The 11,724-nt window shown below is 35.7% G+C and overlaps 1 protein-coding gene across 1 annotated transcript; it reads right to left on the bottom strand.

Moving 5' to 3' along the window:
- Positions 1 to 8,465: 8,465 nt before the first annotated feature.
- On the bottom strand, positions 8,466 to 10,633 carry LOC143608698 (protein NUCLEAR FUSION DEFECTIVE 4-like). Its single transcript, XM_077083665.1, has 2 exons — positions 10,187 to 10,633; positions 8,466 to 9,557 (listed from the first exon to the last, which is right to left on the bottom strand). Exons 1-2 carry the CDS (start codon positions 10,631 to 10,633, stop codon positions 8,484 to 8,486), a joined length of 1,521 nt encoding a protein of 506 aa, XP_076939780.1. The 3' UTR covers positions 8,466 to 8,483.
- Between the last annotated feature and the right edge of the window lie 1,091 nt (positions 10,634 to 11,724).

Raw genomic sequence — 11,724 nt, 5'->3', positions numbered from 1 at the left:
ATGAGTTTTACTTTAATATATAGTAAGTATATTGGACAGAAAGATTGAACAAGACCCAATCAAATATTGGAACATGGAAATTATTTACATAACTAATTTGCTTTTGGAATGCTTAGTAACACATATTTTTTTTTATTTATAAATAATTTTTAAACGAGCATATTACACGAAATTTATCAAATAATAAAAATAAATAATGTCTGATATTTTAAATAAATGAATAAAATTAAAGGTAAAAAATAAATAAAATATATAGCACCAACAATAAGAAGTTTAGAATCTCAAATTTACAAATTAAAAAAAAAATCTTTTTATATACAACATTTGCCAAAATTGTTTTGACTCGTTACCCATGGCTAACTATGATGAACGAGATGAGAAATTAGAAAATTATAAGGGAAATTATAACTCATTTTTTCAAAATTGTTTTGATCCATTACCCATCGATAGATAGGATAAATAAGATGAGAAATTAGAGAATTGAAAAGGAAATTATAACCCATTTGTCAAACTTATTTTGGTCTATGACCCATAGATTGGTAGGATGAATGAGATGAGAGATTACAGAATTAGAAGTGAAATTATAACCCATTTGCCAAAATGGTTTTTCTCCATAACTCATGGATAGGTAGGACGAATGAGAAGAAAGATTATGTCAAAAATAAATATGAGATTGTCACACCAAGATCATTATTTTCTTATATTAGTATAGTTACATGTGGTTACCCAACTTAAACATGAAAGAGGTAACAAAATACGACCCGTTTGAACATTTCCCATTTCAATAAGGATTTTTTGTCACGCCCTAACCTACTGGTTGCATAGTAGATCGCAAGACACCATTAATATAAACGTGACAATAACGAATTATTTAAATTCATATAATCGAAATACATCACCAAATTAATAAAAAATACTTTCCAAATAAATTGTTTATATCTTCAACAACCTAAAGTCCAACTAAAGGTCCTCTCAAACTTCTAATTCTTCAACTAGCAGACATGTACATGCGTAAAAATAGAATTTTATCAACGTAAAGTTGAGTGAGCATTACACAAGTTTGATAAATAGTTATATTGCAAAAACAAAGCAATTCGTATATGATTATGAACAATTACAACATTAATGATATATAGCAATTACCAAATAAAATAGATGTAGACCCTTTCGGTATAGCACAAAATCAGCTTACCAGGGTAATGTATGCATATTAGATAAGGATGATGATGAGGTGGCCGAACCGCCAAACAATAAAAATAAACACATAAGCACATAGCATATCATCGATGAGCAGTAAATCCATAAATGCATAACATCGAATTATGGTTGATGAGATATAAATGTAAATAAATAAATTTGATGTGTACGGTAGGCATGTTACCCCCAAAAGTGAAATACGAAAAAGGGGTGTTAATTACTCGCTTGGAAAGTAGGCAAGTGGAGAGATATAGTAAATAACTTGAATTATAAGTTAAGTGAGCTGACAACTGAACTCAACGAAAAATGCCTAACATGAGGTCAAAACCATAAATAAATAAGAATAATGATAATTGAATAGAATAGAATAAATAATAAAATATGAGATTTTTAAGCGAGTGTTCGGTTCGTGTCCAAACCAAATGTTGATTTGAGGCCAAATTTGGATCCAACATGACCAAAACACAAATACAAACATTTAACATTGAAGGAACAGAAACTAATTCGGGTCAATTCATAGTCTAATTGAAAGCACCAAATTTGTTCTTAACATAAACCATAAATTTAATTTGATTCATTGAACATAAAATCTCCCAAATCCATTGAAATTGGATGAGGGTTTTCGTTTAAAGGTTGATAACTATCAATAAAAATACAAATTTACCCGAGAATTGATTAAGTAAATAGAAGAAATAGAGATCTTGAGATTTTTTGACTTCCAAAAGTCAAAGTTGCTTGAGCTTGAGATTAAAACATCAAGGATGGATTTTGAGAGTGAATTGAGATGGGTAAACATTCAGAGGTTAGTTGAGGCGTATATAAGAATGGATGTGCTTGATGATCACGAAATCGTTCATATCAAATAGATAAAGTTTATCATCAAGTTTATGTTTATCTCAAGTGTTTAAACGAATTATGGATAAAAAATGAGTTTGGAGATAAAGATTAGAGTTAAAACTATAATATACATCTATACTTATCAACGATCCAAGAAGATTTGCGAAACAAGATCGAAAATCGGATTAAACGAGTCGAAAACAGCTGTGTCAGGTAGTTGGTCGCGCAACGCGCCCAACACGCACACCTCCCGTAGCGCTACGCGACGGGTAGGTTAACATGACTTTCATTTTTGACAGATTTAGCCCCTGTAGTTTCCACAACGCAGTTTAGGCCAAAATAAGTGTTTTTAAGGGTGTTTTAACATAATTAAATACCAAAACATTATAAAATAAATAAATTAAACAACATAAAATATTAATACACACTCGATTTCATTAATATCAGATATCTAAATACAAGCCCGGGTCAGTTAACAAACACAAATAATAAATCGAAAATTGACGGATGCTACATTTGCTACAAAAATTACAAGTCATGTAGTTGTAAATTACAGGTGTGTTTCTTTTGCAAGGGACATCTTTACAACCCTGTTATGGTTAAGTTTAAGGCTTTTTTTTGTTAAGTGGTTGATCAAGATAATAAAATTGAAACAATTGTTAAAATTGAGAGAATTGTTGTTATGCATCAATGTTCATACAATTCAATTCAATGGTTTATGATCAAGGTTTGTATTAGTTTACTTCTGTGGATGACTTTTATCCATCTAAGTGTTTGTGTTTCATTTAGTTCTGTTTTTAGATTCGTTTAAGTGAAATTTAAAATGCACAGAATAGTCCATTTAGGTTTCTTAATCGACAGGGGACAACTGACAGCAACAAAGTTCCCATCACGTTCCAACCACAACGCGTGACGACATTTTACTAGTTATTACTGTAGGTAAGTTATTATTAATACTTGATCGGGCAAATATTTAAAATAATTCAAGTTAACCCTATTGGAATTAAATTTAAAGGTAGCCTTATCTATTTATCTCGTATGATATACATGAATAGATATAGGGTAGTTTTTTGTATCTTATTTGGTTTACACATCTTATGTATTTATACCCTGGTTGGCCTAATTTTGGGTTTTGATAATAAGAAAAGTAACCTACTATGATATTTTTCATGGTATCAGAGCAGGGGTTTCATCAAAAATCATAAACCCTAAATTGCTCTAAAACAACGCAATGACCAGAGATGAAGATTTAGATGCCGACAACAAGGATGATTACAAAGTCATCGATCCCAGCTCACCATACTATATCCACGCTTTTGGATTACCCAAAACAGACGCAAGTCGAGCCGGTTGCTTTCCAAACTGCCTCACGAAGCCGACGAGATACATGGGCTGGACAGCACAAATACAAGGGCAGTACCAAGGATACGAAACACAATAAAAAAGGGAAAATATGCTCCCATTGTGGAAAAACAGGTCATGTTAAAGATTCTTGTTTTAAATTATTTGGGTATCATGATTTGTGGTTGGGCAATGCAAACAAGGAAAAGGGGAAACAGAATGTTGGGTGTGTTGAGAAAAGTCAAGTAAATTTCATTAGTGGTTTGAGTGAAGAGCAATACAACACTCTTTTCGAACACTTCACAGGTGCCAAACCAAATATGCAAGGTGATCAACTTACTAGGGCTAATATGGCTATGATTGGTAAAACCATACAACATAACGAGTGGATAATTGACTCTGGCTCAACAGATCACATTGTTCACACACTTAATATATTGGAGAATTATACTGAACTTACCAAAGAAACGCCGGTTATGATTCCGAACGGCGACAACATAACGGTTAAAGGAATGGGCGAAAGCATGTTAACTGATCAAACAAAAATAACTAAAGTTTTATACATACCTGATTTTAATTGCAATTTGCTTTATGTCAGTAGACTTGCCACCAACCTCCAATGCGTTGTCAGTTTCTTTCCAGATTTTTGTTGCATGCAGGCCCTACATTCGAAGAAGATAATTGGAGTGGGTAAACGCGTGAATGGTCTCTATCGGATGGGGATGGTGGTTAGAGAAAAGAAAGCTATGGTGTTAAAAATGGATGCTGAGATTTGGCACAAAAGATTGGGTCATGCTTCATTGGATAAGCTATGTCACATTGGTTTCTTTAATAATACTTGCTTCAATTTTAAAGATTTTGAGTGTGATGCTTGTTATAAGGCTAAGTTTACTCGATTGCCATTTCCAAGGAGTTTCGTTAGAAGTAATGAATGCTTTGATCTGATTCATTGTGATATATGGGGAAATATCGTAGACCTTCCACCTCATATGCTTGTTATTTCTTGACCATTGTCGATGACTTCAGTAGGGCTATGTGGACCTATCTCATTAAGCATAAAAGTGATGCCAGTGATTGCTTGATTAGTTTCCAAAGGATGGTGAAAACTCAGTTTGGCAAACCAATTAAAAAGATAAGAAGTGATAATGGTGGAGAGTTCACTTCAAATCGAATGAAAGACTTTTACTCTCAGGAGGGAATTCTCTTGGAAACCACATGTCCATACGCTCATCAACAAAATGGGGTGGTCGAACGTAAACATCGGCATCCGCTTGAAATGGCTCGTTCCCTCATGTTTCAAGCAAGGTTACCAAGAAGATTTTGGGGCGAATGCATTCAAGCTGCCACATATATTATTAATCGACTCCCATCTGAAGCCATTAAAACAAAACTCCATATGAGATTGTTTTTGGCAGGCTCAACGATTACAAAAATATGAAGGTGTTGGGATGCCTAGTGTATTATCGAAGCATTGAGACATGAGGGGATAAGTTCCAACTAAGGGGGAGACCGGGCGTTTTCCTAGGGTATCCTCAAGGTGTTAAAGGTTATAAAATTTATGACATAGAACACGGGAAATTTGTCACTTCTCGTGATGTTCGATTTATAGAGGGGCAATACCCTTTTGAAGTGTTAAAGTCAAAGGGAAGTGACCCCCAACTTTTTGAACCACCTGTTATTTGAAGATTGGGAATTAAATTATGTTCAGCCTACCAACAAAACAAACAGTGAAGAACATGTTGACTGCTCAAATAAAGAATGAAACAACAATGACCAGGAACCACAACAAGAGAGTTGTGATTTTGGCCAAGAAATTGGGGCTGAAAATGGTGACACAAGTGGCCCAGAAACCGAATCTGAAGAACTTGGCCCAGAAAATACAAACATTGAAGCAAGAGGCCCAGAACGTTATGCTAGTGAACATGTTTTACCACATGCTGATCTCGGCTCACAAGTGCCTATTATAACCGAAACAAATCATGCAATAGAACCTGAAACCATCACTCGTCGTGAGAAGAGAAATATTTTTCAACCAAAGAAGTTTCAGGGCTTTGATGTAAATTTACCACCATCCGTTGATATTCACGTGCCACGAGCAATTCATCTTCTTCCACGGTACACCCTCTATCTAATTATTTATCCTATGAAAGATTTTCAGACTCTCATAAGGCTTTTTTAGTAGCCATCACTAGCAATGATGAGCCAAAATATTTTCACCAAGCAATCAAAAATCAGAAATGGGTCGAGGCTATGAAAAGGGAAATCGAGGCTCTCGAAGAAAACAAGACATGGACGCTAGAGTTGTTACCAGATGGTAAACGTCCTATTGACTCCAAATGGGTTTATAAAATTAAATATAAACCAAATGGAGAGATCGAAAGGTACAAGGCACGCTTGGTAGCGAAAGGTTTCTCACAGATGGAAGGTGTAGACTTCCATGAAACGTTTGCTCCGGTTGCAAAACTAGTAACCGTAAGAACACTTCTTGCTATTGCAGTAAAGAAAGACTGGGTTATTGATCAATTGGATGTGAATAATGCCTTTTTACATGGGGATTTGGATGAAGAGGTGTATATGAAGATTCCTCAAGGATTTGCCAAGGAGAATGAAACCAGAGTTTGCCGACTCCGCAAATCTCTCTACGGTTTAAAACAAGCTTCCAGAAATTGGTATCATAAATTCACTATAACTCTGATTGACTATGGTTATATTCAATCAAAGGCAGATCATTCCTTGTTTACTTACACCACAGAGAGCGTATTCGTTGCCATATTAATATATGTGGATGACATCATCATTACAAGAAATGATGTTAGAAAAATTAACGACACCAAATTTTATTTAAATAAGCAATTCAGCATTAAAGATTTAGGTGCTTTGAAATATTTTTTGGGAATTGAGGTTGCTCGCTCATCCGATGGAATGGTTTTAAGCCAACGAAAGTATGCATTGGATATTCTTGAAGATAGCGGCCAACTCGGTTGTCGTCCGAGCCAATTACCAATGGAGCAAAATTTAAAGCTTGATCAATGCAATGAAAGCGAAAAGGTTAATGCTCACTCGTATCGTCGTCTAATTGGGAGATTATTATATTTACACGCAACTAGACTCGATATTGCTTATTCGGTTAATATTCTGAGTCAATTTGTTTATGATCCTAGATATGAACACATGGAGGCTGCTAATCGTGTGCTTCGTTATTTAAAAACCACACCCGGACAAGGTATTTTTCTACCAAAAGAAGGAGGCCTACATCTTGTTGCTTATTGTGATGCTGATTGGCTGGGTTGTCCTTTCAACCGGAGATCGCGCACGGGTTATTTGCTAATGATAGGCGGTGCTCCTGTGTCGTGGAAAACAAAAAAGCAGTCCGTTGTTTCTCGTTCTTCCGCTGAAGCTGAATATCGTGCCATGGGTAGCACAGTAAGTGAAATTCTATGGATGAGATGGTTGTTGAAGAATCTGCAAGTTTTCTGCACAAGTGCCACACCGTTGTATTGTGACAACCTTGCAGCAAAACATATTGCTAATAACCCGGTTTTCCATGAGCGTACAAAACATGTTGAGATGGATTGTTGTTTTGTCCGTGAAAGAGTCGAATCTAAAGAAATTTTACCCCTTCGTATTGGCACTAAGCAGCAGATAGCAGACATTTTTACTAAGCCGTTGAGAGCTACTCAGTTACGTTGTTTGCTTGGCAAGTTGGGTGTTCGTGACCTGCACGCTCCAACTTGAGGGGGAGTATTGGAATTAAATTTAAATGTAGCCTTATCTATTTATCTCGTATGATATACATGAATAGATATAGGGTAGTTTTTTGTATTTTATTTGGTTTACACATTTTATGTATTTATACCCTGGTTGGCCTAATTTTGGGTTTTGATAATAAAAAAAATAACCTACTATGATATTTTTCAAACCCAACCCAATCTTAAGTTAAATATACCATAAAAAATTCACAAAACCTAAAATCACAACCTACAATCCAATCTCCATAATAAGCCTATAAATATTCGCTCACTGCACAAGACAAGTTTATTGAGACAGTTGGAGTGTATATTCAATCAGCAGATAATTAAGCTTATAGTGATCAATTAAACACCAAAATTATAATTAAATAGGTAGAATCGTCACAAGGGCATTATGGGGGATTTTGGGGGGCACACCACCCCCGGGTCGCTATGGGGGCTTTTGGGGGCAAATGTGGCTTGGACACTTTGTGGAAAACACTCGTTAAGTTTACTTTTTCTGTCACAAAACTTTCCGGCCAAAGTTGAGTGTCCGTCCATATAGACGTATGGTTTTCTTTAAGTTGGATGCTGAGGTACGTAAGTAGGTTAATAAATAAGTTGAGTACTTAATTGTCTAACTGTCTATATGGTTTTCATAATAAAAGCACATGGAGATTTCTTGTTTGCTCTTCATGTTAGCCACAACAAAAGGAAGAGAAAGGATATCTTAATTATTTTTACTTGTCTTGTATAATTTCAAACTTAACAATGGGAATAATAATAATACTAGGTGCCAACAATATAATATGTGCGGATATGTTATACATGATCATGATGAGGATTTGTGTAAGCCAAACAGGTTGCCGTCTCGAGTCGGTTCGGTGTCGATCGGTACCTATATATACGTGTCGGTGTTATTTTTATTCAGTGTTTTTATAAATTATAAGTCGAGTATTCTTTTATTGGAGCATAACAATACCTACTCGTACAAGTTCATCACTCGTATATATAGGTTATAGATATATACATAGGTACACGCAAATAAGTGAATAACATTTGCGAGACATATTTCTTTTAAAACAGAAATACATATAGTTACGCATGAAAGCTACTTTAATTCGATATAAATTGTTCATGTTTGTTACCATTTATTTATACCCATTCATTTAAAACGGTAAACGAACATAAAAGTTGAACAGAAGTAGACGCACATAAAGCTATACACAAACTAGTATGAATGTACATGTAGATTTGGACAGAAACGAACCTTAATGAATAGATTAACAAAGAAAAAATCAATAAACACTGACTTTCGTAAAGTACTTTCAACTATTAACCGAATGTATATATAACACACGCTTAGCAGCTCGTGTCTCGCTACCCCTTCAACAGCTTCAACCGTCTTTGAGCATAAAAACCCCTTGTCCGAAGAAACAACACGAACGAAACAACCACCCCGACAACACAAACCCCGCCAAATATGAAATACGAAAGCATAAAGCAACGTATCCCGTGGCACGACCCTCCCCCCCCTCTTGCTTGCTTGTCGTAAATGTTACCTATTACGTGCACCGAAAGTATGTACGAACCAATTGGGTTCGCGGTAGCAATAGTGTTGAAAATAGTCCCCATATGTTTCACCCCAAATATTTCCGAACTAATTGTAGGCATTAAAGACCATTGTGACCCGTAACAAACACCCACAATCACTGACCCAATGTACAAATTCCCACTCAAGCCGATTATTAAGTAGCCGATGATCATTCCTAACTGTGTAAACGAGAGAAACAACGGTCTCCCCCACCCGAATTTATGCAAGTAAAAATCCGACACATATCCGCCACCAAACCGACCAATAAAGTTCCATATGCTCCATAGGGAAATCATTGCGTGAATCTTAACCGTTGAGTAGTCAAGCGACTCGCCTATTTGAGTTATGTTGTTGATGGTTGCCAACCCTGACCCCAATGCGCAAACCATGGCTAGAAACAACAACCAAAAGTTGATGGTGCGCATTGCTTGAATTAGATTCATTTCAACCGAGGCTGCGGGTGCAGCCTCGGGAGATGTGATCAATGGGGCCGTGGCGGGAGATGGTGGTGGTGGTGGTTTGTTTGTTTGAGCGGTGAGGGCGATTTGAAGAGGGGATAATACCATGAGCAAAAGAATGGTGGTTGTGAGGATGTGAACCCATGATGGGAATGTGAAAATGTTTTGGAAGATGATTATGATCATAAGATATGCGGCTATGCTGAGTGAGATTAGCGAGATGCGGTCCAAATGAGGCTTGTCATCCGTCGTGTTTGAAGGGTTTGCATGCACTAAAGACATTAGTGCGAAAGATACGAGTGTTGGAAAAACAGCAAGCATTAGTATGAAGGTGGTTGGTTTACCGTCGAATAGCGTTTGGTATATTTGTATTAGTATTGCTCCGCTTAGCCCTAGAAACCCCTGCAATTCGTGAAAAATTTAATATAAATATTTTTCTACAAAAATGATTCGATAGTTAGTAACTCCAACTTAGACTAGCTAAACATACGAAAGCATGGCACGAAAAGCCAAATGTGAAAACAGTATAAAGTAGGGTATACTAACAGAGTTACATGCCTATAAGTAGCAGACGTTTTTGCATCGAAAAGCAAGATCATGTAGCTGTTGTCAGACCTTAATTCTATCATTTAAAGCTCTGATTTTATTGTTATGATTTTCTTCCAACTTTAGCAATTTTTAATCATTCTATTTTTAGTATAAAGGCGTGTGTTTAAATTTTACATGTTTATTATGCAAGAAGAGATCAAGGGCCTATAGACTCGACATAAGAGATAAGACCAAAAGTAAGCAAACAATAAAGGGCCTATAGACTCGACATAGGAGAACCCCACAAACTTTAAATAAATATATAAACAATGAATGGACCGAAAATACCAAAATACTTAAAAGGGTGTACTATGTGCATGTGAATTTGTACAACGCATATCGTGTTACTATGTTGTTTGAAACATAAGACACAACTTTTTCCTATAACTTACCATGCATTTTTACAATTAACAAAGATCCAAACATATGAAAGAGCAACTAACCTTCATAATCCCAACACTAGTTCCACCATAATCTGGGAAATTCCGAACAGCCACAACAACGTTCGCAGTATTAAAAAACGTCTGCGCGTGCGCTGCCATGAACATAAACAAGCACATAACCAACACATGAGGCCTATCAATAACTCCAGTAATAGACAACCACATAAGAAAATACCCAACAAAACACTGAACCGCTCCAACCAAGTAAACCAACGAGAGTCCGAACCCGCGGTGGTTATGATCCATAACAACATCATAGAGTAAACCCGATAAGACTCCGATATTGGCGCCGATGTCCTTGAACACGGATACGGTGTCTAGAGTGGATTGATCGTAACCTTGACTCGATTTCAGGACGGCCGAGTAGATACCGAAGGTGTAGGATGCGCCGGAGCTGCACTGGATCCATATGCAAGCTACCGTAGCTAACCACTTGCTCTTCTCCATTATTATTAATTTTGGAAATGGAAGAAGAAGTTGTTTTAGAGGCAATCAAGACTTGTCTTTAGTGATAGCCAGGGGACAGTGGCTTGGCCATGGGGCCTATATTTATTTCGTCTATTTAATAAGGCTTAGGTGTGATCATGCCGTTAATAATAAATATAAACGGCGTCAAAGGCGTCAAACATCATTACATAGGGACGTCAGTCAGGGGCGTTAATTAAGGGAAAGTCTGTGATTGTGTTAACGTGTGTTGGATGAAAACGTACTTAAAAATGTATTGACCAATCCAATGACGCCACGTGAAGAACCCATTGCGCGTAGTCTAACTGGATCAGCTACTAGGCTGGACCATGTATCGGTCTAACAATTTCGTTAGCATTGTGTTTCCAAGTCTAATTTATCGAGGGAGATGAGAATAATTGAAAGGAAATTTAGAAAAAATCGTATTCATAGTTTTTTTATTGAAAGAAATGGAAAGAAAAGAAAGAAATGTTAATGTTTATTTTCGTCCTTCCAAATTAAAGGAAAAAGGCTTTAAACACATAAAACATTTATTTTTGTTTTATTTTCTTCGGATACTCAAACACCGTGGTTAATTAGATTTTTCTCTTTCATTCTTTTTATATTTTTTTATTTATTTACTTATTTAATCTTCTCTCCTTCATTTTTTTCATTTTTTCATTCATTTATTAAACTCGGAACATAATATAAGTGCTAATTACAAGTTATCTATGTGTAAAGTGTTATGTTTAAGCTTTGATCATCTTTTATGTTGGAGTATATAAGTATTTTATATGCGTTTGTAAAGAAAATAAATTAATAGAATTTATATATTAATAACATCGTATCCGAAAAAGATAGGAATATAAAATATATACGTTTATTGCAGTGTACATACATATAGTTTGTGGAGTCAGTTTGATGGCTATCCATTTATGCCAGCAAATTATTGTATTCGTGTCAACTCAAATAAATCCACGACCACAAAGGTGGCGTAGATATTTCCGTCCACAAAAAAAAAGAAAAAAAAAATAAAAAATAAAAAAGAAAAGGTTATTTAAGGACCTGAGGTTTTTAAAATGTTCAAATTAAGG

Source organism: Bidens hawaiensis, unplaced genomic scaffold (assembly GCF_021521415.1).
Source record: "Bidens hawaiensis isolate Kalapana, Puna unplaced genomic scaffold, B.hawaiensis_p1.1 tig00419406_1, whole genome shotgun sequence".
In the NCBI taxonomy this organism is placed as follows: Eukaryota; Viridiplantae; Streptophyta; class Magnoliopsida; order Asterales; family Asteraceae; genus Bidens; species Bidens hawaiensis.
This window is presented reverse-complemented; position numbering and strand designations above follow the sequence as displayed.